The following is a 24,836-nucleotide window of genomic DNA, read 5'->3' as shown; positions in this document are numbered from 1 at the left end:
AGCAGAAGAGATTCGCATCAGATCAGGGCACTCGAGCACAGAAAATCTATACAAGGCTGATATCTAGTGTCTTCCGTGTGCCCTCTTCCTGTTGACAACGAAGTTCCGGGCGGCGACGGCTGCAGAACGAAAACGGAAACGAAACGCGTCGAGATCAGCACTGCGTCTTTCCATCTCGGGGTCTCGTTTGAGGAGCAAGAAGAAATGACTACTCACTAGCAGCAGCTTCAACGGTAACGGTGACGGTAGCAGGTCCGCAAGCTGCAGTGAAGAGAAGGAGCGGATCAGAGGACGAGATAAATATCCGACGCGTTCGACAAAGGGAACCGGACTCACTAGCAGCAGCAGTCTCAACAGCAGCAGCGGTAGGCTGAACGGTAACAGTCACGGTAGCGGGTCCACAGGTAGCGGTGTCGTCTGAGGGGCGGAAAGGGATCAGTAAAAGAAAGGAAAAGGAAAAGGGGAAGGGGAAGACGACGAACCAACAACAACGCCGGTAGCGGCTGAATCGACGGCTGTAGCTACGGCTGTGGTAGCAGCTAGAAACAGAAGAGAGAGGTAATGTCAGAACTTTGAGAAGACAAAGGAACAGTCAGAACAGGTGAGAAAGGAAAGGAGAGCTCACCGTCAGCAACGGCAGTCGTCTCAGCAGCCTCGACAGCGGTCGTCACAGCAGCTGAATAACAGAAGATGTAATTTTCAGTTCAGGACGAGAAGCAGGAGAAGTCACGAAGAAGGACGGACCTTCAGCAGCAACAGTGGTCTCAGCGACTGAACGACGACGAGTGACGACCGAGGGAAAGCTAGACTCAGCACTCTTTCGAGAGTTTTGAATGTATCTGAACGACTCACCAGCCTCTCCAGCTGCTGGAAAACGAAAGAAAGACAACATCTTCAGCTCGGGCATATTCTCTCGCTCAGGAGTATAGGATCTACTCACCAGGGATGACGGCAACACAGCTGAGAAACGACGAGCGGAGACAGTAAGGGAAAAAAGGGTCAGCGTTGGCTCTCGCAAGAGAGGACGAGTGACTGTGATTTGGGTCGAGGTGTCACTCACTTTCCGAAGCCTGTTAGGGTTTAAACGAAACCTCGAAGAGTCAGAAAGAAGCCTGCGAAGGAAGAAAAGGAGAGGGAGCGGACGACGAACCTGAAGTCGAAGAGAGCTGAACGAGACAGGCTCCTCCGGGACCCTGGCAGGTCGTTCCAGCTGGGAGAGAGAGCTCGACTATAAAGAGTATTTGGCAGCGTAGTAGGCGAGTGTGAGCTTTTGAAGCATCGAGAGAAAAGACAAGCAGAGGGGAAAGAACGAAGACTCACTCTTGTCCGTTCCATCAGCGACGGCCTGGTTGGCGACTCCTCCAGAAACAACGGAAACCGTTCCAGCGAAAGCCTTTCCATCGGCGTTGACGTCGAAAGTGGCGGATTTGATGGTGCTGTAGAGGGAAAGAAGAGGTCAACGACGCGAGCGAACGAGATTGCTAGACGAGGGGAGATCTACCCACGTAGCTCCATCAGTTCCCTGGTTGAACCACTTGGCGAGAGCAGTGAATGCACCTGGAGGAAGGAAAGAGCTGAGATCAGAAAACGAAACCATCGAGAGAGGGAAACGAGACGAACCAGAAGCGCTGGCGGAGACAGTCGAGCCAGCGAGGGCTTCTTCGACGTTGCAGCTTCCAGCTCCAGTAACGTCGTTCGTAGTCGCTACAGCATCGGAGGCAGCATCGACGGTGAAGATAACATGAGCGGAGACTTGAGAAGCGGCGACTCCAAGAACGAGGAGGGACTTGAGAGGGAAGAACATCGAGGAGCGAGGGCGAAAGGTGAACGAGGGTGAGGTTTGAAAGAGTGTGGAAGGACCGGCCTCTGCAAAGGAGGAAAAAGCGAGGAACGTCAGAGCTGACAGAACATGAAGACTACATAAAGACTACAAGGAGAGACCTACAAGCAGAAGAAGGGAAGGAGGAGGAACGAGGAGGTTGTTGGAGTTGGTTGGAGGGGGAAAAGACCTCGTGTCGTCTCCGTTTCCTTTTGATCTTTTTCCGTCCGCGTGCCGGTCGTGGTCGAGGGGTGGATCTGCTTGACTACCACGCCAACCACGCGAACGAGGGAGGGGGAGGGCGTCGAAGAAGGGGGGGGGGGACAGGAGAGAGGGAGAAACAGAGAGCGGAGGTCTGAGCCGAGCTCAACAAGGGGGTTTGAGAGCTCTTTCGAGCTCTTTCTACAAACTCTAGAGTTGCTTGTTGAGCTTCAGGACAATCAGTTGGTAGAGATCAGCTTTTCGAGATGCTGGTGGTTGGCGAGGAATTATGAAGAGGGAGCTCGAAATCAAGGCGAAAGAGGGAAGGAGAGTCAATCGATTGACGGTTCCTTCCCGACCTCCATCACCTCCTTCCCTCCTTCTTCCTCCAATCCACTCCAGCTTTTTCGTCAGCATGCCCACCCCATCCGTCGGAGATCTGTACGCTCGACAACTCTTCTCCTTCCCCCTCCCCGTCGTTCAGAAGCTCGTTCTTCACGCGACTGAACCTGAAGCGGTCCTCAAGGTCAGCTCTCGCCTTCCTTCCCTCCCTTTCCTCCCTTCTCACGACCTTTTCGATCTCTTTCTATTATTTTTGAGCCACCGTACTGAATCTCTCTCCTATCCTCTTCTCCTTCGACTTTGTAGGATCTGGATGGAGTCTTTGGATCGACCAATCTTCACTTCGACACTCCTCTCATCGTTCTCGTCCTCCTCCTCGTCCGCCATCGGCTCCCAACCTCAACCACTCCCGCTCTCGACTACGCCTGGGAGAGCAGAGGATCCGAGGCTACTTTCTCGGACATGGAGATCTTCTGGGAGAGGGAGAAGAGAGCCGGAGGGCCTCTAATCGTCAAGAGGGAGGCCGTTGAAGGAAGCGTTCCTTTGGCGGCGGGGGCGGCCGGATTGGGTCCTTCGCCTTTGCCTACGAGGTCAGTTTCAGAGCGCTCCAGCTACTTCGTATAGGGGATGTGGGAAGGATTAGACGTCGATGATGGTCAAGATCTCGAGCTGATCGCATCCCTCTTCATGGTGAAACATCGACAGAATCCACGCCGACCTCCCTCCGACTAGCACAAGCGACCTCCCTCATCGTGAACCCTCGACTCCCGACTCTCCTTCCTCAGCTACCTTCTCGGCAACTCAGGTCGATGTGCGAAGAGTCGAAGCACCAGACGACGCGGATATGTCTATGTGAGCGCACACCTCCTCAGCTCCCACCTCCTTTCACTTCCTCCCCTGACCATCTCTCCTCCTCCTCCTCCTCTTCTTCCCCACACCACCCCTCTTCCACCACTTCAGCCGAGCTTCCTTCCGATCCCAATCCGAACCATCCCGTCCCCATCCTCCCCAACGCAAAACCTCCCTCTCTACAGCTCTCTCGAACGGCCCTCCTCCTCCCACCAGGAAGGCGAGGAAGTTCTCAGGTGTGGGAGAAGCGCCTGAGGATGCGTTCAAGGTTGCGATGAAGAAGAGGATGGATGAGAGCAGGGAGGCTGCCGAGAGGAGGGTCTTCGTTCAGCTTTGACGGAGGGAGGGGGAAGGGAGATGGAGGAGAGGGTGAGCTTGAGCTCGAGGAGGAGGGAGGGTTGGGGTTCGTCTTGTTTTCTTGTGTCTGTGTTGTAGTTCTTTTCGAGTGGATCGCTCGTCTATTGGATATGGGTCTTGATATACTGAGCTGGGCTCTTTGGGTGAAAGAGGGAGCAGAAAGCGGTTGGAGCTGGGCGGGGAGGATGGTGGGAGCAGCAGGTCCCTTGCCCTTGAAAATGGTCTGACCTGAGATTGTGAGTTTCTTCTCCTCGATATCTCTTTCAGGTCACTGAGACTGTTACTGAGGCTTTCCCGCCTTTCGTCTCTTCCAATCGCTCGCAGAAAGCAGTCGCGTCTTGATTTCGAAGTTGGACGCGTCGCCTTCGCCTCCCTTCGCCTGTTTCAACCGCCTCCCTCTCCCGTCTGTCAGACTCGAACTGAACTTAGCCTCACTGTTGCTTTCGTCCGAACGCCAGTATTGCGGTTCAGGTCAAAGCTCGAACGAATCGTCTTCCAATTGCGACGCGACCTCGACTTCCTCCTCGCTCTCCCTCCCTCTCCTCTCTGCTGCTTCTTCGTCCCCCTTCTCACGAAGTCGGGCTTTGCGTTGAGCGCACGCTCATTTATAGATTTAGATTTTCTGATCGAGAGGAAAATTCCGGCTGCTGATAAGGGAAGGTTGGCATGACGGCACGAAGAAGGAAGCCCCCGTCGGAAAGAAACACCTCAGCTCGATTTGACTCCTTCTTTCTTTCTTCTCGCCCCCAAACCATCACCATCTGAAATCATGTCTCCCTCTCTTCCCAAGTCATACAAAGCCGTACAAGCCGCCGAGGTCGGAAAGGCCTTCAAGGTCGTCGAGGTCGATCTCAAGGAGCCCAAAGAAGGAGAGATTCTGGTCAAGATGTCAGCCCTCCCTTCCCGTTTTCCCCTCCCTCCCTTCCATCGCTGAACCCTCTTCCCTTCTCTACAGCTTGGCCTCTGGAGTCTGCCACTCCGATGTTGGAGTCCGAGAAGGACAGATGGGCCCCCTTCCCCGAGTCCCTGGACATGAGATCGTAGGAGATGTCGTTGCCGTTCCCGAGAGCGAGAAGAGGTTCAAGGTCGGAGACAGAGTCGGATCGGGGTGGCATGGAGGACATTGCTTCTCGTGCAACCGATGCAGAACTGGAGACTTTGTTACCTGTGAGAACGAGGCGATCAACGGAGTCACTCGAGACGGAGGATAGTGAGTCGAGGTCTGAATCTCTCGCCCGCCCTCCACTTCCCTCGAAGATCTGACCTTCTTTTCGTTACTTTTTAGCGCCGAATACGTTCTCCTTCGAACCGAAGCCGTCGCGTCTATCCCTACCGACATCGACCCAGCTGAAGCTGCTCCTCTTCTGTGTGCTGGTGCGTCGATCTCCTCTGCTCTCATCGAAGAGAGAAGGCGGCGAAGGAGCTGACGCTTCATTCTTCCCTTCCTCTAGGTGTCACCGTCTTCAACTCTCTTCGACACATGGATCTCCTGCCTGGAGACATCGTTGCTGTTCAAGGAATCGGAGGGTGAGTCTCGTTTCAGCAACGAGGTTGGAAAGACGAAGCAGACGCGTTGAGCTTGTTCGTTCCCTTTGCTGACGCCTTGCCTCCCTCCTTGTTCTCTTCTCAGACTCGGTCACCTCGCCATTCAGTATGCCAACCGAGCTGGATACCGAGTCGTCGCTCTCTCGTCCTCCGACAAGAAGAAAGAGCTCGCTACGTCGCTCGGAGCGCACGACTACGTCTCAGGAGATCAGGCGAAGACTCTTACGGAGATGGGAGGAGCCAAGGTCATCATCTGCACCGCTCCTTCGGCCGACGTTATCAAGGAGTTGATCACTGGTCTCGCTGTCGAGGGAACTCTCCTCGTTCTTGCCAGTGCGTCTCGCTCTTCTTCTTCGTGCATCTTTCCGACTCACAAGCTGATCGATCTCTGCTATTTCCAGTCTCCGACGATCTCACCGTTCCTGTTCTCTCCCTCATCACCAAGAGGTTGCAGATCCGAGGATGGCCTTCAGGTGAATACCTCGACGCGTCGCTCCCGTTTGACCTCGACGCCTTCGCTGACCTGCTCTTTCCCTCCCTCCCCCTTCCAGGTACCGCTAAGGACTCCGAGGAGACTATCAAGTTCTCTCAGGCTCAGGATATTACCTGTCAGATCGAGAAGTACGGACTCGAGGACGCGGAGGAAGCCTATCAGTCGATGCTGAGCGGAAAGGCGAGATTCAGGGCTGTCCTCGTCCCTGGCTACAAGAAATGAAGTCGATGGTAGCTAGTCTTTCATGCTGAAGAAATTTGTGAACTTTCTATCTATCATATGCTGCGAGACGAAGGAGAAGGAGCAAAATCGGGAGCTGAGAGTGAAGGTGCGAGTCGAGTGAAGAAAGAAACGAGACGTTGAGCGAAAACGTGTTGAGCTTGAAGTCCTCCTATTTCCTTCCTTCGAATCCAACCACAACAGCCTTGGTACCACTTTGGGAGGATAAATCTTCCTCTCTCTTGTACGACACGCTTCTCAAAAGCCGTGCGTTGGGAGGGACGTCGAGAGATTGCTTCTGCGGTCCGACGCGTCGCATGTTCTTCCCTTTGCTTCGTTAAAACGTCTCTTCCCCTTTAACAGAGACTCCCACTCCAAACTCGGCTTCTATAGGCTTTTGCACACAGCTCCTTGAGACTCGGCCACTCTCGCTTTCTCCATGTCTGCAGGACGACGACGACGCGGGAAAGACGACGACGAAAACCCTCGCCTGCAGTACTTCCTCGTACCTCCCGGATCTGACAGTTCCACAAAAAAAAAACCCCTTGATCCCGCTATAGGTCAGGAGATAATTTTCAGGCGTTCAAAATTCCTTCACGTTCGTCATTCCTCTAAGCGAATCTCGATCTGAAGCCGAAAGTTGGGCTAAAGTTGACCTCGATCCCTTTCCTCCTCCAAAACCGCCATCTCTTCCTTCCTCTCCTTCTCCCAGCTCTCCCAGAACCTCATCCACACTTCCCTCCTAGCTCTCTCACCAGCACCTCCACCATGGACTACGCCTACGCTCTCCTCGACCGAGGAACTATTCCAGACGTCGCTCTAAGGCCCATCATCCGGTGAGCTCTCGTTCTCCTTCCTTCAGCCCTCCTTCGACTGCCGATGATTCTTTGGTGGATCTACATTTGGAGTCGCTTCTCTCCCGACGGTGCAAAAGCTCATCATTCTCCTCCTCTCAATCAGTACCCTGTGTCGCGAGCGTCTCGGAAAGATCACCAGAGGGACCCTTCAAGAACGACACGAGAGGAAGATGGCATACGTCGAAGCTCTCAAAGCTCGAGAGGTCATCGCAGATAAGACGGACACAGCCAACGAGCAGCATTACGAGGTGAGTCCACGATTTCTAAGGATTGGACCAACTCTTGAGAAGAGATGGTACGGAAGAAGGAGAGAGGAGGGATTGCAGGAGGAGGAGCTCGGACGCTGAGGTCGACCCGCTCTCCTGCCTTTCCTCTCTCGAGCTCTGCCCTCTTCAGAGACTCTCTGGCTGATCTCGAAACTGTCTCTGGCACTTCGTCTTCTTATCAGGTCTCTACTCCCTTCATCCTCTCAACCCTCGGTCCTCGAGCAAAGTACAGCGCGAGTATCTTCCCCTCGCCAACTTCGACGCTCGGGGAGGCCGAGGAATACACTTTCCAGCAATATGCTCTCAAAGCGAAGCTTCCCGTCGTCGGAGAGGATGAGGGAGAGGGATGGGAGATCTTGGACCTGGGCTGTGGTTGGGGGAGTTTGGGTTTGTGGTTGGCTGAGGTGAGTGAGGAAGGAAAAGCTCCATAGCAGGCTTCGATCTTCCAAAACTCGAAGCTCACCGGTATCTTTCTCTTTCCTCTCACTACAGCACTACCCTAAGGCAAAGATCACCATGCTTTCCAACTCGAAGACACAGAAGATCTACATCGACTCGAAGGCAAAGGAGAAGGGATTTGGAAACATCGAGGTTCGTCGACGCGTCCTCAATCTTTCTTTCTCTTTCTGCCCTTGCTCATTCGACCCTTACTTCTCCCAGGTTATCACTGGAGATGTCAACGTTTTCGAGTTCCCCCCGGAAAAGAAGTCAGTCCCCTTTCGAACGATTCTGTTTCTCACTTCGGCTCGACGCGTCCTTCCTTCTCAACGCTGATCTTCTCTCGACTATCTTCCAACTAGGTTCCACCGAATCATGTCGATAGAAATGTTCGAGCACCTCAAGGCCTACAACAAGGTCCTGGAGCGAATCTCGACCTGGCTCGCTCCCAAGGAGCAATCTCCCTCGGGAGAGTCGCTTCTTTTCGTTCACGTCTTCTGCCACGCAACCTCTCCTTACGATTTCGAAACCGGCGACGGGTGGATGGAGAAGAACTTCTTCAGTGGAGGAACCATGCCCTCTGTGAGTCTTCCTCAACTTTGAGCTTTGTAGTCGTTCTCTCGACGTCCTCGTTGGCTGACGATTGTCGTCCTCCAGCTCGACCTCTTCACCTACTTCCAGTCTCACCTTACTCTTCAGAGGTCCTGGTTCTTCCCCGGTACTCATTACGGACGGACGGCCGAAGCCTGGTTGAAGCTCCAGGATTCGAATCGAAAGGAGTCTCTCAAGATCCTAGGAGACGAAGCTGTCGAGCAAGGAAGGACGAGAGAGGAGGGAGTCAAGACGTTCTGGCGATTCAGGGTCTTCTACCTCGTAAGTTTCACTCTACATCTATCTCATCGACCGACGCAAATGCTGATTAGTTTCATCTCTTTCATCTTGCTCTAGGCCGTCGCAGAGGTGAGTTTCGTCTCTCTTCGTCTCTTTTGCTCGTTGTTCGTTCGGAGGCTGATTAGTTCTTCTTTCCTCTTGTGCTCATGCAGTTCTTCGCTCTTTCGAACGGAGAGGAGTGGGGAGTTGCTTGGTACTTGTTCGAGGGGAAGTAGGTTGTCGGGGAGATGGCGAGATGTGATGACTCGACGCGACGCGACGCGACTCGGACCTTCGAGTTTTCCCCACGATGCGAACTCCGGCAAAGCTCCCTTGTTTCAGGGTCACAGAGATTTCGCCCAGCCTTCTTCTGGATCTAATAAGCTCTAGCATGTTCTCTCGCAGCAAGGAGAAAAGACGCCGAGAGGGAGAACAGGCGGGGAGGAGCTTGAAGCGAGCTCCCTTCTCTTGCCTCCCACCTTCTCTATCCCTCAATGGCTCCTCCCACTGAGTCTGACCTATACGCTTACTCCCTCCTTCGAAAGGACAAGGTTCACATCTCCAAAGAAATCCTCACGGCTCCTGTAGGTGCACGCTCGTCGATTCCCTCCCGCTTGCAGTTGGTGCGTTCTCCGCCTTTCTCCTTCCATCTCCTTCGTCTTCCACTTCCTGACTCTCGACTCCTCGTACTCGTACAGACAGTGGCAGATGATCAAGAGAGTCCCGTCGTCGCTCTCGTGTACATCTACCTGAAACTTCACAAACCCGTCGTGGTCTCTCCGATCTTCAACGCTTTGTGGGAATCGAAGGGGCTCGATGGAACCGCTGAAAACATGAGGGATATGATGAGAGGCTCAGAGAAGGGTTACCAGGAGGTCAGGACGGAGAACGAAGGTTTTATGGCGAAATGGAGGTGAGTTTGGGCAGTTGAGATGGTCGCTCGTTCAGGATGGATGGATCAAGCTGACCTTCTCTCTTTCCTTCAGAGAACCCTCCCTCAAGAAGCAGCAGTCGCAGACCATTGGGGATGGAGGTATCCATTCCCTCTCCACTCGAGTCGAGAACCTGTGAGTGTGATCCAGCCTCTTCAGTCATGTTTCGTTCGTCCGTCGCGAGTCCAATCGAAGCTGACCTCTTTCGTTTACGATCCGCTTTACTTCTTCCAGGGAGTCTCTCATCAACACTCGCTTCAACCTAGGAGATAAGGCCGAGAACGGGAGCTCCGATAAAACCTCGGAGTGCACTGATCTCGAGTCTTAACGTCGTGCGACCCCGATTCCTCCTCCTCTTCCCTTTCCACCCTCACGTTCGATTAACCCACCCCTCTTCTTCCCACAGGTCTCCATCATTCTTTCAACCTACAATCTTTTCCGTTCTTTCATCGACGACATTCCTTATCTCATGGTTTTCCTGCGTCGATCTTCAAGTCGAGCTCAAGACACCGCGATCATCTTCCTCAGCTTTCTCCTTTCCGTTGATCTCCAAGAAAACTGAGAGATAGAAGGATAGGATTTCATCTTTTTCTCGCTACTATAGACTTCCACCTCGTCGAGGGCCCGCTCGAATCCTCTCTCGATGCGTCCCGCTCTCCTCCCTTTCTCGTGATCTCCCTCAACTCGCTCAACACCTTCGCCCGCTCTCCTACCAGGTTTGCTGGGTTCAACTCTAAGAGATCCCACAAAGCTAGAAAAGACTTCTGTTTCAGACTGGACAACTTGGCTTCCTTCGAGGCTGGGGAAGGCACAGAAAGTCAGCGAACGAGCGCGTCGAAACGAGAAGCAGGAAGGATCAGAGCTTACACATGAAGCCTTGAGCCCCGATAGGTATCGAGAGCGAGACCTCGTCAACGATGTCGAACAAAGGTACCTGTTGCTCGTTGGCAGACTGCTTGAGCTGAGCGGCGAGGGAATCGAAGTTCGAAAAAGGACGATTGAGGAAAGGAAGAGCGAGTCCACTGGCTGCTTCTTGGACGAGACCGAAGTAATTGATACGCTGATTGTTTCCCGAGTAGATGATGGCTTCTACAAAGCCAGCAAAGAAGGAAAATAGAGCGTCAGCAAGCAAGAGAGAGGGCAACAGAGGGAGAAATCAGCCGGCCTCACCTCCCTCGTGCAGAAGATACAATCCTCCCGGTTTGAGGCATCTGAGTGATCGAGGTGGAGTCAGATAGAGTGAGGTATAGGTATAGCGTATGAAACGAGCGACCTTGCGACTTCCGAGACGAGTTTGGCGAAGTTAGGGATAAAGGGTGTGAGATAGGACGAGTGAACGACGGAGCTGCGAAAAGAGAACAGGTTCGATCAACCTTTGGAGGATGATGATAAGAGAAAAAGGAAGCGAGTTTAATAGACTCACAAGTAGTCGTCTGGGCTGAAAGAAGGGACCGGGACGAAGAAGAATCAGCGAGAAGCGAAGGCAGACACGACGCGACGGAAAGAAGTGAAATCCGGCTTACAAAGGGATTCCAAGGGTGACGTCGTAGACTTCGAAGCTGAAATTAGGAGGAGAGAACCTGAATGGTATAATTATATATTTGCATCAGTTCAGCGACCAGAGAGGGCAGATCAATCGTGACTCACTCTGTTTCGGAGGGGGCGAGGTCAACTCCAATCACCTCAGCCTCTGGAAACTGTGCAGCGATGCTAGTCGACCAGTGACCTCTAGTTCCACATCCTGTGAAGTGGAAGGTGCTGGTGAGCTCGAATATCTCTAACGGGAAGAGGGTGAGAGTCGAACGAACCCAAGTCGAGAACGCGACCCGGCTCGTCGGTTTGAGATCCGAGCAGCTTCTCCACCGCTCCAGCTTGACCCTCAGGCTCTCTATAGAGCTTCCCGCTACCATACGAGAGAAGAAGGAGGTCGCTCAGCTCCTATCGTTGTCGCGATTCGGAAGGGGAGAGACGTCGAGCGAGCTCACTCATTGAACGCCTGTATATACTCGATCGCGAGCTCCTCTAGTTCCCTCGTATGTTCGTTGAAAGGAACGAAGTAGTAGTCGTTAAGGCTCTGAAACTTGTCTCCGTTGGCCACTGAGGGTAGAACGAAAAGAGGAGGAGAAGGAAAGATCGAAGGTCAGCTCCTCGTCCTCCGAGGCTCTACCAGTGGGTACGCCACCTCTGCGGAGACAGCTCACCTGGCGAGAATCTATAGAGCTCATTCGCTAGACTGGGAGTGATAGAGTAGAGGGACTAAAGAAAGAAAGCGAGAATCAATCAGCTTCGAGGAAAGGAAAGAAAGGGAGGCAACCTCAGCTCGTTGAGCTCGATTTGAGCTTCGAAGCAAGGAAAGGCTTTGCTTACGTTGGTATCGTCGTTGTCCCTCAGAGTCTCGGAGGGTGAGAGAGAATCAGCGTCTTCGGAATCCATGTGGCTCTTGAGGTCGGTTTCGATGAAGTTGGTTGGGGGAAGGAGAAGGGCGAGGCGAGATTCGAGCTTGGAGGAAAACAGCTGAGAACGCCTCCCGACCTGATCGACCCCCTTTCGTCTGCTTCTCCTCGATAGGACGAAGATTCAAATAATGAGATGCCGCACCAAAGATACAGAGGCTGAGGAGGATCGGGATCTGTAAAGAAAAGTAGGACGGAAGTATCGAGAGTCGAAGATCTCGAAACGCGTCGCGTTGGAGGCACGTCGGCGTCTCTCTTGGAGACGAGGCGAGTTGCAAGATGATCAGGTCGAGGTCTTCCTTTAATACATAGACATGCGAGTACATGAACTGGGAGGCAGAATCTAGTCTTCGTTTCCAAACTCGAAGAAGAACACTTCCTGCCCTCCTCGTTCCGTTCCCTGTTCTACTTGCTGTACAGAGCTCGGAATCTCGCGAGAAGAGCGCCTGTTCAAAGCAAAGATAGAGGCTGATCAGCTCATCTGAGTACGCCTGGGGACGAAGATGTTCGGCTCTTTCAAACGAGACGCGTCGAGATCAATGAGGAGAAGAACGAAAGGAGACCAGACGAACCTTCCTCGTACGACTTCTGGTAGGCAGACCAAGAGGAGATCTTCTCTATGTACTTCCTGAAAGGCTTGAACTCCTCAGTGTCGAGAGCAGCGAGAAGTCTCGCTCCTGATCCCTCTGGCCAAACTCCGAGCTCGTGCTTCGAGAGAGGGAGGATTCGACCTGGAAAAGCACGTCCAACAATAACAGTGCCGTTAGCTCAGTAGTGTGCTCCAAAGGGACGAACGGGTCATGAGCAAGCCTACCGATGAAAGGAGCAACCAGGAGATCCCCAACTCCAAACTCCTTCACGTCCGCCAGGTCTCCGATGAACGGCTGAAAGGATATGATTCCGTCTAGAAGAGCTTGGAGACTTCCATCGATGGTTCGAGAGTAGGTAGTCCACGGAGTTTGAACGAGAGCTTCGAATTGGAGGGCGAGGAGTCGGGCTTTCGCTGAGAGGATGGGGTCTTCGTCTGTTGTTGACGAACGAACGAAAAGGGTCAGCGCGAAGACAGTGAAACTAGAGGAGGACGCTCAAACTGACAGTCGATGGATGGGTAGAGGCGAGCGATGAAGTCGACGATCACAGCGGACTTGGAATCGAAGGAGGAAGGCGAAGAGAGAGATCAGCGGCGACGAACGAACGCGTCGTCGAGAAAACGGAGAGGCGACTCACTTCATTCAGTCGGAAGACATTCTCAGGGAAGTTGCTTCCATCGGAGCCTTTGAGAGCTCCATAAGTGATGGCAGGTACCTGAAACGAGACAAAGAGATAAGTTTGAGGTCCGAGAGGGAGAGAGGGAGAGCGAGAAGTCGAGCTCACCTTCGACGCAGGGTTGACCTTCTCAAACCAGCTGGGTTTCGCCTGAAGATCGATCTCGATGGTCTCGAAGTCTGCTCCGGACGCAATGAGAGCAATCCTGACTCGCTGAGCCCACCAAGACTGAAAAGACGACGGGAGGAAGCGAGGCAGCAGGTCAGCGAGGAAGAGGAGGACAAGCAGAGCTCGACACCATACTCACGCCTTGAGTGTTGTAGAGAGTGATGTTCTTGGGAGCGGTCATGTTGATGGATGCGAGTAGTTTGAAGATGTGGGAGGAGAGGGAGATGTTGTGGCTGTGGGCTGAAAGGGAGATGGCCTGAGGCTGAACTTAAAGGCGAAAGGAGGGAGGGATGGCGAGCTCGGATCATGGACGTGCTCATTCCTCTTCGCGGCTTCGTCCGGATCCCAAACTCGTCCATCCGAGGCTCGGATGGTGAATAAGATGACTGATGAGGCAATTTCAACGTCGAGAGCGATAGGCTCGACTTTCAAGTTGCTCGCCGCTGGTCGCTCTCCCTCTCGTCCAGAACCTCAACCCTCCCAAGCTCCTCTGCCACTTGTTCGGACCGTCTACGACCACCACTCTCTCTCGCTCTCTCTCGAGCTCCCAGGGATTGACGGGGTCCGTGTGAAGGTCATACTGAATGTCAAAATCATAGCATGGCTGCTCCAACTCCCGTCGTCGTTCCACCTCCTTCGCGAGACAAATCCACCTGGTCGGGCGAACTGTTTACGAACGGGGCTTCTCCTGATGAAGGGAAAGAACACAAAGAGCAAGAGGAGAAGAATGTCAGCTCGAGAGCTTGGGTTCGAAGGGGAGAGTCGAGACGAAAGGTGAAGAAGGGAAGGAAGAGAGCTCGAACGAACCTTCTTCTCCTTCCACAAGGCCATGAGTCCAACACCCGAGACCTTGACGACCTTGAATCGGACCTGAGAGAGTAGGAGAACGAGAAGAGAGGAAGAAAGGGTCAGCGACGAGTTTCAGGCGTCGAGAAGACGGTCGTTGAAGAAGGAAGGCAAGACTCACTCCGGGAATATCTCCCTTAGCTGTTGCAGTTGAAGAGCGAGACGTAGAACGAAGTCGAGAGGGTGTTCGGAAGGGTGTTGGCGAAGTGTGCGAGAAGAAGAGAGGAGTGTAGAGGAGTAGAGGAAAGGAGAGAAGGAAGGGAGAGAAGGGGATCAGCTCTTCCGTTCAGCTCGTGCGACCTTTCCCTTCTCAAGAAGAAGAGAAACCCAAACGAACCCTTTCCTCGTCGTCCGAAACCAGAGATGAGGACCTCGTCGTTCTCATCGAGGTAGTTCTGTATGCGAGAAGGGTAGGAGAATAGGTCAGCTCTCTCTCTCTTTCGTCTCTTCTCCCTTCGTTCCCCATCCTTCCTTCTCGTTCCTCCTCCTCCCATTCCTCTGCCCATCCAATCCAATCCCCGCCCACAAACCACCTCCGAACGATAGAGAAGAGCAGCATGACTCACGAGGCAACCATCGTTGGGAACGAAAGCGGTGACCTTCTTTCCGTTCTTGATGAGCTGAACCCTAACGCACTTCCTGATGGCAGAGTTGGGCTGCTTGGACTCGATACCGATCTTCTCAAGAACGATACCCTTGGCGTGGGAAGATCCTCCAGTGGGAGAGGTCTTGTAAATGTTACCAAGAGCTCTCTTCTTGTAGGACTTGTCGGCCTGTAGAAATCAAGGGGAACGGGTGGGGAGATGAGTTGGCGTTTTTGAGGTCGAAGGGGAAGGAGAGGATGGAGGAGTAGGAACGCACCCATCGGGCGTCCTTTCGGTCGGTTCGGAGCTTCCTGGCGGCGCAGAGTCCTCGAGGCTTGTTGGCTGAGAGAGGGTGAGGTGGAGAGTTGAGTTCGAGGGAGGGTGGGAGGAAGGGCGAAGGTCAAACGAAGGGAGGGAGCGGAGGAGAAGAGGATTCCGTGACGAAGTTGACGAGGGAGGAGGGGTCCGAGAGAGGTGCGGATTTCGTAGGGTTGTCCGAGGAGAGGGTAGGTATGAGTCCGTAGTGAGAGGGAGAGGATAGGTCGAAGAGGGGTAGGAGGAGCATGGGGAGAAAGAGAAAGGGCGAGAGGTGTCAGTCGAGTTCTCCTTCCCTTCTTCTATGACTTCCTTCGTTCCTCTCTCCAACGAGCAGTTTTACTCACATCCCTGTGGTTGAAAAGGGAGGTGGTAGAGGTCAGCGAGGGCTTCCTATCTCTTCCGTCAAAAGTGCAAGCATCGACGAACCATCTTGAAGTAGCTGAAGAAGTCAGAAGAGAGGGGGAGGCCAGAGAGAAAATTGGTCGACCTCTTTCGAAACTGCGAGCCTTCCGCCTCTCCCCTTCCCTAACCCTTTCTTGATCTTGTTTTCTTTTGTCCCTCTATGGGAATGTCAGGCAGTTCAGCCTTCAATCTCGGAGGGAAAGAAACTCAGACGAGAAAATTTCGATCGGGTAATCACTTCCTTCTCCGTGCCCTCTCCTCCCTCCTCCAAACTCTCCTCCCTCCCTCTCGTTCGACGCGTACTCAAGTCATCAGATCGTAAAACCACCCACCCTCCACCCTACCACGCTTCTCCCTATACCCACTCAGTAACCCTAGGTCATTCTGATGATCAGGTACATCCAGAACCACGCCAACGTAACCACCGCACACGCTCCCAGCACCAACCACGTATTCGACCTCCCGGAAGTCGAAACAGCTCCCAGTCGACCTGCCGATCCAGTCAGGCGAGAGATGTTGGCTGTGAGAGTAAAAGGAAAATAAGAAAGGAAGAAGTGGGCGCGTGTGAGTGACGGGTTTCGAGCGTTCGGGTCTTTCGCGTCGACGTCAACGAGGAAAGGGAGACGGAAGCGGGACGGAGAGACGTACATTCGAGAAGAGAAGCACCCTGTTCGAGCAGAGGTTTCTCTGCCTCCAGAGAGTTGGAAAAGTGAAGCGCGTTCTTGCGGAGTTGGGTTGACATCTGAAGGAAACGAGACGGAAGAACGAAGGTCAGCCCTCAGCCCTCTCTCTTCCTCCGTCCTCCCTACTCTCGAAGTGTGAAGGACTCACCTGAGCCAACTGCTCGGTCAACTCATCATGCAGTCTACTCGTCGATCCCATCAACCCACTCTTCTCGTTCTCGCTCTTCTCCTTCTGAAGCTGCAGCACCTCCTCCCTCGGTCTCGGAGGACCCAAGAGCTGATGGCTCTTCTCGTTCTCCGTCGAGGTCGCCGTAGGGATCTTAGGAGACGAGTGAGAGTGGGACTGCTGAAGTGCTGAAGCGAAGACGTGGGTTGAAGAGTCGTCCTCTGCAAGAAGAGGGTCGGAGGAGGACGGGGCTGATTCGCCCAGGATGAGATCTGGTTGAGGCTCGTTCGGTTGAGAGGGGAGGATGATGGATTCGAGAGGGTTGGAGGAGACTCTGGAAGAGAGTGAGGGAGTGGGAGCTTTAGTTGGTGCTGGTGGAGGTGGGAAGGAGTAGATGGGCGTGAGAGGAAGGGAGGGAGGCGACTGAACGGAGGGAGGGAAGGAGGAAGAGGAGGGTGAGCTCGAACGAAGTTGACGTGGAAGTCGCTGGAGAACGGCAAGGCGACGAGACGAACTGGTTGAGCGAGAATGAGAGACATGGAGATCCTGTTCAAGGTGGATTCGAACTTGGAGAAGGCATCGCTGGTCCTGTAGGGAGGAGAAGAAAGAGGAGCGAGGTCAGCATCACCGAGCTCAACTCCCTCCTTCCCCTCCTCTCTGCTCGCTCTCCCACTCACCCAGGCGCATCTCCTTCCTCAGCGATAACGCTATCGAGAAGCTGTCGAGCGTATTTGGCGTCCTATGAGAGCGAAGAATGAGCAGTGAATGAGCTTCAGGGTGCTCTGTTAAAGAAAGGAAGGGGCGACTCGACTGACCTCGCTGAGCTTCCTGACCTCCCACCAGGTCTTGCCTTCTACTCCAGCTTTAACGTTCTTGTCTAGTCGAGAGAGGATCCTTCCGAGGTTGACTTTGTTGTGAGAAGTGCGCTCGTCGCTGGATTGGAGGGAGTAGCTCATCGTCGTTGGTGGAAAGGGAGGAGAGGCGAGGGAGCTCGAAGTTGACGATTCGAAGTGACGCTCCTTCTTTTCGCTCGCCCTCAACCACAACAGTCATCATAAGAAAAACTTCGAGTAGAGCTCCCAAGCCTGTAGCCTTTGCCCGGGACTATCGCCTCGAGATCGAATCAACGCTGATTCTATCTTTGAGCCATCCACGTTCTCCTCGGACTCGGACCCATCGACTTCGTCGAGCCTGCTCACCTCGGCCTCCTTTCCCTCTCCTCTTCTCTCTCTCCTTCCCTCATTACAGCTCATCCCAACTTCCATATCGATCTACCGGCACTCCCTTCTCCTCGCTTCCCTCTCTACCGCGCTCAAATCTCATCTTCTTCGGCACCCTCTTCCGCGTCTACTTCTCCTCCAACCACATCCCTCTCCCTCCTCTCATGATACCTCCTCCTCTCGCCTAATCCTCTTCTCTCACTTCGAATGCTCGTCACACTCTTTGAAACAACCACACTCGTTTACCTCCTCCTCCTTTCGCCCTCCCTCGCCCTCGCCCACTCCGCCCCTCGTCTCCATCATCGTCTCCCTCACCTTCTCTCTCGCTCCTCTTCAGCACTACCCCAGCGACTCGCCGGACTATCCCTCGGAATCGAGTTCGACATCCCTGATTGCGCTGGGTGTCAGAAAGCAGTGGATATCGCGTCGAGTTGTGTTGAACATGCGACGACAGGGAGTGAGTCTCATCTTTCCCTTTCCTCCTCTTTCCTCCTCCAACCTCTCTCTCTCTCTTTCCATTCTTTGAGAGCCCAGACTGACTTCTTGTTTCCTTCGCTCGTCGGTTTGACGAAACAGACGCGTCCATCTCCCTCGCCAGCTGCTTCTGCACCCTCTCCCTCTTCAAACGTGCTTGAGCTGTCAGGCCAGCTTGGATCCTTCGATTTTGGAGGTTGCTCAGAAGGAGACGGATAGTGAGTCTCATTATGTTCCCCAACTACTCACTTGTGTGAGAGAGAGAGAGAACGAAAGAGAGCTCGCTGACTCTTGAGTTTGGACGCGTCGTGCGAACGCGAGCAGAATTGGGATCCACCTGCGATGCCTTTGGGATATTTTTGCCTCATATCGAGCTGTCCCTCTCTCCCTCGAGTCCCACTAGCTCCTCGGCACGGTGCTCTTCCACCCAACCAGCCTCGTCCTCTTCGACGAGCCCAACCCACCTCCCCTCGTCGTCGTCCCTCCTCCCCAACGCTACCTCCTTGCCCTCGTCCTCGCCTTCCTCGGACTTAGCACCCACCGCAGCTCCTTCAGCCTTCGTAGAAGGAGCCGTATCGAGCTCACCTCCTCGGACAGCCTCATTCGTCGCGTCCTCTTCGCAGTTTGGGTTTGGGTTTGGAGCGAGTGTTGACGTTGGTCGCGTTGGTGAGCTGGATTTAGAGCGGAGTATTGGACTGGTAGACTTTCTTATTTGTCAAGAAGTAGAGTAAGGATTGATGGAGTTGAACCATACACGTAGACTTTCACTTGAGGCTGAGGGAGGAGAGCGAAGGAAGAGAGAACAAGGGCGACGACGCGGTTCGATCCGCCGCGTGAAGCTTTGAAAGTGAAGACGCATTGGTTTTGTCGAAGCGCGGTCTTCTCCCACAACATCAAGCTCTTGAGTAGACGCTGTATCAGCAGCGAGAGCGACAACGGACTTGGGATTCGACAAGCTTTCCTTTCCAAGGTTGCGTTGAGTGAAAGATCGCCGGAGGACGCGAAGAGGGAACGCAGTCGCGTTCGTTCGAAAGATTTTCTCGTCAGCCTTCTCAGCTGCTGGACTTACTCCTTTCCACGCAAACCTTCGAACAGAAAAAAATGCTCGAGGCAGCCGAACGTTCGCTGTCGGCCGTTCCTGCGGCGGGGAGGACGGAGAGACTTGGTTTGAGTCGAGGATGAGTTGACCTCCAACGTCTTCTTTGACTCCCTCCCCTGCCCTCCTTCCTTGAAACAGAGGAACGCCAATCAGCTCGATCCTCTCTACTCAACGTCCTCTCCTCGCATCAACTCGCCTCGACCAAAGGAGCACCGACTCGAACGAGCTCAATCTCTCCACCTCCTCCTCCTCCCATCTCCCTCCCTCCCTCCCTTCCTTCCTCCTCTCCTCTCGCCTCCCTCCTCGATGAGCCGTCCCAGCTCCTGGTACGACGACTCCCTCCCTCAGTTCTCTTCCTCCTCCTCCTCTTCCATCCGTCAACTTCCACCAGCACCTTACGGTTCTCCTTCCTCGAACAACTACTCGTCAGCTCCTCCTCCGCCACCTCCAACTTCCTCCCACGGCCCTCCTCCCTCCTCCCCTTATCGCTCCCAAGATCCAAATCGAACGACTTCCATGTACGCTCCGCAGCAGCAGCAGAGGCCGTCAACTCTCTACGGAGGGAGCCAGTCCACGGGAGGACCTGCGGCTGGACTGGATCACCAGCAACATCTCCTTCATCTCCAAGACGGAGGACATCTCCTTCCTTCGCATACGAACAACAACTCGTCCTCGTTCAGTTTATCGAGGAGTGCGTCGTTGGGAGGAGCGAGGAGGAAGGATCCTTTCGGGAATCATATCGACGATGTAGAACGAGCGCTGGGGAGTAGTGGGGAGGAACGATCAGGAGGGTGGTCAGATGGAGGAGGAGCAGGAGCAGGGCAGCTTCATTCGCAGTACTCGAATTCTCTCGCTGGAGCTTTCGGAGGAGCTGGATATGCGAGAGGAGGAGGAGGAGGTGGTGGTGGTGGTGGGGATCTCTACCAGGGAGGAGGAGGAGGAGGAGGGATGATGGGAGGAGGAGGGCTCGAAGGAGGAGTCGGTCACGACAGATCGTCCGGCTTGATGTCCGTTTCGATGCTCCCTTCTTCCTCTTCTCAACAAGGTCTATCGGGAGGAGGAGGATCTCGTACCAACAACAACAACCTCATGGGACCACCATCCATCTCTTCGTCCTCGTCGAATCGAACTCAATCGATGGGTCCTCCTGCTCCTCCGCCACCTCAACCTCAACCTCAACCTTCCTCCTCCTCCTCCTACCAACCTCAACAGCACTACTCCCTAGGTCAACCTCCACCTCCTTCACAGAATCCTTACATCCCTCAGCAACAGCACCAAGCTTCCACCTCTTCCTCAGCAGCAGCTTACGATCCCTCCTCCAGCGTCAACCTCGGTCACTCTCCTTCGTCGACGACCAACTGGTCCCAAAGCTACAGTCCTCTGCCTTCGCCGCACGTCGAGATGAGAACCTCACCGCTACCGAGACCACCCGCTCTGCCTCAACACTCCCTCTCCTACACGGCCGGATCGAGCTCGAATTCGAAACCACCACCGCCGCCATCTCCCTCCTCCCATCTTCAGCAACAGCAGCAACAGTACCAGCAGCAACAGCAGCAGGTCGCTTCCTCCTCGTACCAGCAGCAACAATCCAACCCTTACGCCCCACCTCAACATCCTCAACCTCTCCAACCACCTCCTTCCTCAGCTCAACAACCCTACTCCTCCCAATCCCAACCCTCCTCCTCACCCTACGCTCCTCAAACCCAACCCCACCCTTCTTCCTCCTCGTTGTACTCGTCACCTCAAGGCGACTCCCTACCTCCACCAGGCTCAGCCTACAACACGAGAGGGACTCCATCGCCGACGGGGATGAGCTACGGCTCGTCGCAGGTTCAAGCTCAGCAGCTGTACCCGGTTCATTCGAGGGAGGCGATGGCGATGGGTGGGTTGGAGGGAGCAGGACCACCGAAGGCGAAGCAGAAGGAGGGGTTCAGGAAGGTGAGGGGGTTGGCGGAGGTCAAGCCTGTGTTTGTGAATGGTGGGAGTGGGAGTGGGAACGGAGGAGCGAGTGTGAGTTCTTGAGCACGTTTCTTTGGGTTGGGCTTTGGGATTGATGGGATGGGAGTAGTTGGAGTTGGGAGGGTTGAAGGAGCGGGGATGGGTTATGGGAGGGGGACGAGAAACGAGACGACGAAGAAACGAAGAAGAGCTGACCATCTCTCCCGTCTCCTTCCCTCGCACCCCTCCCACGTCCTCCTTCTCTCCTCTTCACCCTGCTCCTCTCCCGCCCACCCTTCACCCACCCCACAGCCCCTCACCTCCCTGACCTCTCAACTCGCCCTAACCTACTCGTCCTGCAACCCTGCCTTCCGGTACGAGGTCGCCCACAACCCTCGGCGCGTCCTCACGAAACCCTCAAAAGGGGTGCTCAACGACGGTCACGACAACGAGGAGAACGACTACATCTTGTATGTCAACGATTGGTTGGGGACGGAGGAGGGGCACAAGTGAGTTCGGCGGAGCTTCGAAACGAAGCTCGAAAACGAGACAACGAGAAGAAGAGAAACCAGAGCTGACCGACCACGTTCTTTCGCTTTCACTACTTTTTGCTTCTTCTTCGCTCTGTCCGTTTCGCTGCTGCAGATACCTCATCCTCGACGTGCTGGGTCAGGGAACGTTCGGTCAGGTCGTCAAGTGCCAGAACATGAAGACGAACGAGGTCGTCGCCGTCAAGGTCATCAAGAACAAGCCCGCTTACTTCAACCAGAGCATGATGGAGGTGGCGATTCTGGATGAAGTGAGTGCATAGGAACTAAACGAGGGAGCGGGAGGGGGTTGGTGCGGAGGGGAGGAGGAAAGCCAGAAGAGAGGGAGACGACGACTGACTTCTTTCCTTTCGTCTTCTTCTCGTCCTGCAGCTCAACACCAAATGCGACCCTCACGACACCCACAACATCCTCCGAATGCGAACCCACTTCATCCACTGCAAGCACCTCTGCCTCGTCTTCGAGTGCCTCTCGTCCAACCTCTACGAACTCATCAAGCAGAACTCGTTCCGAGGACTCAGCACCCAGCTCGTCAAGGTCTTCACGACCCAGCTCCTCGATACCCTCACGGTCCTGCACGAGGCGAGGTTGATCCATTGCGATTTGAAGCCCGAGAACATCTTGTTGAAGTCGTGAGTTCGATTCCTGCTCTTTCTCTCGAACGAGGGAGGGAGAAGAAGAAGACGCGCCGAACTGACTCTCTTCCCTTCCTCCTTTCCCTTCCTTCGCTCGTTCCTTCACAGCCTCCAATCCCCTCACATCAAAGTCATCGACTTCGGATCCGCCTGCCACGAGTACTCGACCGTCTACACCTACATCCAGTCTCGATTCTACCGGTCGCCAGAAGTCCTTCTCGGTCTCCCTTACTCGACGGCGATCGACATGTGGTCCCTCGGATGCATCGCCGTCGAACTCTTCCTCGGACTGCCGCTTTTCCCTGGAACGAGCGAGTACAACCAACTTTCGAGGATCATCGATATGCTTGGGTGAGTCTCTGTCTTCTTGTCTTCTTTCGAGAGGAGGAACGGACGCGTCTCTCCCTTTGCCTCTCGAAGACGTTCTGACCTTCTCTTCCGATTCTCCCTCTCCCTTCTCTTTGCACCTTGCTTTCGTTCTTCCTTCACCAGACTCCCACCAAACCACCTCCTCGAGAACGGCAAGCAGGTCCACGAGTTCTTCGTCTCGGAACCCAACCCGGATCCTTACGGTCGAGGAGGACGCGTCTTCCGTCTCAAGTCGATGGAGCAGTACTCCAAGGAACACAACACGACCGAGCAGCCGAGCAAGCAGTACTTCAAGGCTTCGACGCTGCCCGAGATCATCAAGACGTACGCTTTCGCGAAGAAGGGAGCGAAGCCGTCGGACATCGATAAGGGTGAGTTTTTTTTTCTTTTTCGTTCCGCTTCCCTTCTCGAGGCCTTTCTGTACCTTCTAGGCGCGGAAGGAAGAGAGGAGACGATGGGAACTGAGCTGACTTTCACCCGATTTTGCTCGGTTCGTGCGAAAACAGAGATGGCGATTCGAGCTTCGTTCACGGACTTCGTCCTCGGTCTTCTCAACCTCGATCCCATCAAGAGGTGGTCTCCTCAGCAGGCGATGCTTCATCCCTTCATCACGGGAGAGAAGTTCGTTGGACCTTTCGATGTGAGTTGGGACTCGTTTTCCTTTCTTCTTCGATCGACGCATCTCGTCGTTCTGACCTCTCTTCCTCTTTTTCTCTCCTCGTTCTTTCCAGCCTCGTCGAGCTCAGTCCGCTCATCAGTCGGAGTCGATGCAGCAGCAGCAGCAGCAACAACACGCTCCTCCTCAACCTCAGCAAGCTCCAGTCGATCCCAAACGACCCTACGGAGGACTCGTCGTCAACACCGCGGCTCGGACGCCTCGAGCCTACCAGGACGCAGCAACCTACAACCAGCAGCTCGCTCACCATCAGACCTACACGGCTCAGCAACAAGCAGCTCAGGCAGCAGCCAGCGCCTACCGTCATCCCTTCGCTCCTTCGGACGACTCGTCGGCGGCGTCGTACAATCAACAGCAGCAGCAACAACGAGCGTACCAGACCCAGCAAGCTCAGACTCAGCAGCAGCAACTCCACCTCAGTCAACAGCAGCAGCAGCAGCAGCATCAACGCGTCTCAGGAGGATCAGCCTCGTCAGGTCTCATCCCTTCGTCGTACTCGGTCCGGAACTCGACGGGCGCCATCCTTCCTCCTCCAGCAGCAGCTCATCCTTCCAACCCTCCTTCGAACGCCTACTTCCCTACCGGAGGACGGAATCGAGCCAACACCATCGGTCAAATGGACGTCGTCCCTCCTCAGCTCGCTCGGATAGCCAACCTCGGAGTCGAACAGTCCCAGGGAGGGAGGAGCGCTCTCACGCCGGTGATGAACCGAGAGGAGATGATGAGGGAGTGGGAGAGGAGGAACGCTCAGGGATCTTCGGGGAAGAGAGCTTCGGTCAACCAGACGTGGCCTCAACTCGAGTTCTTGGAGGGTCAGGCAGAGAGTTTGGGGTGGGGACCGTCGTCGAACGCTCGTTACTCTGGAGGAGGAGGAGGAGGTCCGATCCAGTTCCCTCCACCGCCCATGACCGTCATCGTCGACGATGGATCGTCCTCGTCTCGGAGTCGTCAACTTCATCAGCATGCTCGGGATCACTCCATGAGTCGAGACGTCAGCATGGGAGGAGGAGACGGTCGTTCGTCGGATCCCACCAGCAATCGTTACGACCCCAGTCCCTCCCCCAACTCCATCCCTCAAGCTCCCCCTCAAGCCTACTCCATCGGAGCTCAGAACAACGCTCGCTACTCCGCCTCCTACCAACCTCCCCTCCTCTCCTCCAACAACTCGTCCGGCTCAGGGTACGACGCCTACGACCCTCATCGAGACGGACTTGGAACCCTCATTCAGCCGCTCATTCCTGCGCAGGGTGGAGGATCCTTCGGAGGGGGACCGTCGTCGTCGTCGAGGAGCTACAACCAACTTCCCAACGGACAACAACAGCAGCAGCAGCAGCAACAGAGGAACAACCCCTTCGTCGGAGGAGGAGGATCGAGCACGTCTCCGAACTCGCCGAACGCTCAGTCGAGCTTTGGGTTCATGCCCTCGCCTCAGCAACAGCAGCATCTGCAGAAGAAGAAGTCGGCGGGAGCGTTGGATGGGTGGAGATGAGCGGTTTCCTCGTTGATTCGTTTGGGGGAAGAGGAGGGACGAGGTTCGATTTCAGTTTCGTTTTCGTTCTTACACGCTCGCTCGTTTTTCGTTTCATTTCTACCGCTCTAGATTTCGATATCTTGATTTCCTTACGTCTCTCTGTCTTATTTTGTTCTGGGTTGGAGTGCTCGAGTTGTGGGTGGCTTGTTGACGAGTCCGCTTTCTGACCTCCGTTTTCTCTCTTTTTTTTGGCTCTATCGTTTCGTCTCGTAACGTTACGCGTTCGAGCCTCTTCCCACTTCATCCATACCCTCCCCTTATCTCCTCTCACA

At 54.5% G+C, this 24,836-nt stretch overlaps 10 protein-coding genes across 10 annotated transcripts; 5 read left to right on the top strand and 5 right to left on the bottom strand.

The window, feature by feature from the left end:
- Position 1: 1 nt before the first annotated feature.
- On the bottom strand, positions 2-2,023 carry BDY24DRAFT_275098 (uncharacterized protein). Its single transcript, XM_076636933.1, has 13 exons — positions 1,946-2,023; positions 1,621-1,866; positions 1,506-1,557; positions 1,321-1,436; positions 1,151-1,228; positions 1,061-1,070; positions 941-960; positions 745-867; positions 626-676; positions 483-539; positions 337-417; positions 217-261; positions 2-119 (listed from the first exon to the last, which is right to left on the bottom strand). Exons 2-13 carry the CDS (start codon positions 1,802-1,804, stop codon positions 64-66), a joined length of 873 nt encoding a protein of 290 aa, XP_076498562.1. The 5' UTR covers positions 1,805-1,866; positions 1,946-2,023; the 3' UTR covers positions 2-63.
- Positions 2,024-2,524: 501 nt separating this feature from the next.
- On the top strand, positions 2,525-3,999 carry BDY24DRAFT_382764 (uncharacterized protein). The gene is made up of 4 exons (XM_076639570.1): positions 2,525-2,952; positions 3,068-3,214; positions 3,323-3,804; positions 3,893-3,999. The coding sequence occupies exons 1-3, from the start codon at positions 2,825-2,827 to the stop codon at positions 3,546-3,548; spliced, it is 501 nt and encodes a 166-aa protein (XP_076498561.1). The 5' UTR covers positions 2,525-2,824; the 3' UTR covers positions 3,549-3,804; positions 3,893-3,999.
- A 338-nt stretch (positions 4,000-4,337) lies between these two features.
- Positions 4,338-5,828, top strand: BDY24DRAFT_406362 (alcohol dehydrogenase; the record flags this gene model as incomplete). The annotated part of the gene is made up of 7 exons (XM_076642704.1): positions 4,338-4,456; positions 4,524-4,778; positions 4,854-4,942; positions 5,020-5,095; positions 5,199-5,446; positions 5,515-5,586; positions 5,665-5,828. 7 exons carry the CDS (start codon positions 4,338-4,340, stop codon positions 5,826-5,828), a joined length of 1,023 nt encoding a protein of 340 aa, XP_076498560.1.
- A 666-nt stretch (positions 5,829-6,494) lies between these two features.
- On the top strand, positions 6,495-8,567 carry BDY24DRAFT_409085 (SAM-dependent methyltransferase). Its single transcript, XM_076642812.1, has 9 exons — positions 6,495-6,661; positions 6,786-6,930; positions 7,131-7,352; positions 7,441-7,539; positions 7,609-7,655; positions 7,749-7,968; positions 8,044-8,259; positions 8,335-8,346; positions 8,430-8,567. Exons 1-9 carry the CDS (start codon positions 6,594-6,596, stop codon positions 8,490-8,492), a joined length of 1,092 nt encoding a protein of 363 aa, XP_076498559.1. The 5' UTR covers positions 6,495-6,593; the 3' UTR covers positions 8,493-8,567.
- A 183-nt stretch (positions 8,568-8,750) lies between these two features.
- On the top strand, positions 8,751-9,516 carry BDY24DRAFT_413531 (uncharacterized protein; the record flags this gene model as incomplete). The annotated part of the gene is made up of 4 exons (XM_076643199.1): positions 8,751-8,879; positions 8,955-9,169; positions 9,243-9,323; positions 9,423-9,516. The coding sequence occupies 4 exons, from the start codon at positions 8,751-8,753 to the stop codon at positions 9,514-9,516; spliced, it is 519 nt and encodes a 172-aa protein (XP_076498558.1).
- Positions 9,517-10,203: 687 nt separating this feature from the next.
- On the bottom strand, positions 10,204-11,833 carry BDY24DRAFT_274883 (S-adenosyl-L-methionine-dependent methyltransferase). The gene is made up of 9 exons (XM_076636930.1): positions 11,556-11,833; positions 11,390-11,444; positions 11,174-11,285; positions 10,997-11,091; positions 10,836-10,929; positions 10,712-10,768; positions 10,612-10,626; positions 10,359-10,533; positions 10,204-10,277 (listed from the first exon to the last, which is right to left on the bottom strand). The coding sequence occupies exons 1-8, from the start codon at positions 11,619-11,621 to the stop codon at positions 10,419-10,421; spliced, it is 609 nt and encodes a 202-aa protein (XP_076498557.1). The 5' UTR covers positions 11,622-11,833; the 3' UTR covers positions 10,204-10,277; positions 10,359-10,418.
- BDY24DRAFT_274990 (glutathione S-transferase family protein) lies at positions 11,720-13,350 on the bottom strand. Its single transcript, XM_076636932.1, has 7 exons — positions 13,215-13,350; positions 13,016-13,135; positions 12,869-12,946; positions 12,737-12,785; positions 12,456-12,665; positions 12,214-12,372; positions 11,720-12,087 (listed from the first exon to the last, which is right to left on the bottom strand). The coding sequence occupies exons 1-7, from the start codon at positions 13,254-13,256 to the stop codon at positions 12,047-12,049; spliced, it is 699 nt and encodes a 232-aa protein (XP_076498556.1). The 5' UTR covers positions 13,257-13,350; the 3' UTR covers positions 11,720-12,046.
- Positions 13,351-13,585: 235 nt separating this feature from the next.
- On the bottom strand, positions 13,586-14,854 carry BDY24DRAFT_338201 (40S ribosomal protein S23; the record flags this gene model as incomplete). The annotated part of the gene is made up of 5 exons (XM_076637322.1): positions 13,586-13,945; positions 14,043-14,062; positions 14,259-14,316; positions 14,488-14,694; positions 14,783-14,854. Coding segments are annotated over 5 exons (717 nt in total), but the record flags the coding sequence as incomplete, so codon positions are not given.
- A 685-nt stretch (positions 14,855-15,539) lies between these two features.
- BDY24DRAFT_382750 (uncharacterized protein) lies at positions 15,540-17,037 on the bottom strand. The gene is made up of 6 exons (XM_076639569.1): positions 16,890-17,037; positions 16,752-16,813; positions 16,590-16,662; positions 16,057-16,497; positions 15,874-15,967; positions 15,540-15,745 (listed from the first exon to the last, which is right to left on the bottom strand). The coding sequence occupies exons 1-6, from the start codon at positions 17,028-17,030 to the stop codon at positions 15,600-15,602; spliced, it is 957 nt and encodes a 318-aa protein (XP_076498554.1). The 5' UTR covers positions 17,031-17,037; the 3' UTR covers positions 15,540-15,599.
- Positions 17,038-20,739: 3,702 nt separating this feature from the next.
- Positions 20,740-24,522, top strand: BDY24DRAFT_406360 (YAK1 family protein kinase; the record flags this gene model as incomplete). The annotated part of the gene is made up of 8 exons (XM_076642703.1): positions 20,740-20,877; positions 21,118-21,314; positions 21,451-21,604; positions 21,726-21,985; positions 22,097-22,339; positions 22,481-22,728; positions 22,864-22,997; positions 23,089-24,522. The coding sequence occupies 8 exons, from the start codon at positions 20,740-20,742 to the stop codon at positions 24,520-24,522; spliced, it is 2,808 nt and encodes a 935-aa protein (XP_076498553.1).
- Positions 24,523-24,836: the final 314 nt, after the last annotated feature.

The sequence above is a fragment of the Mrakia frigida genome (assembly GCF_051309035.1).
Source record: "Mrakia frigida strain ATCC 22029 unplaced genomic scaffold BDY24scaffold_8, whole genome shotgun sequence".
NCBI classification, from domain to species: Eukaryota; Fungi; Basidiomycota; class Tremellomycetes; order Cystofilobasidiales; family Mrakiaceae; genus Mrakia; species Mrakia frigida.
This window is presented reverse-complemented; position numbering and strand designations above follow the sequence as displayed.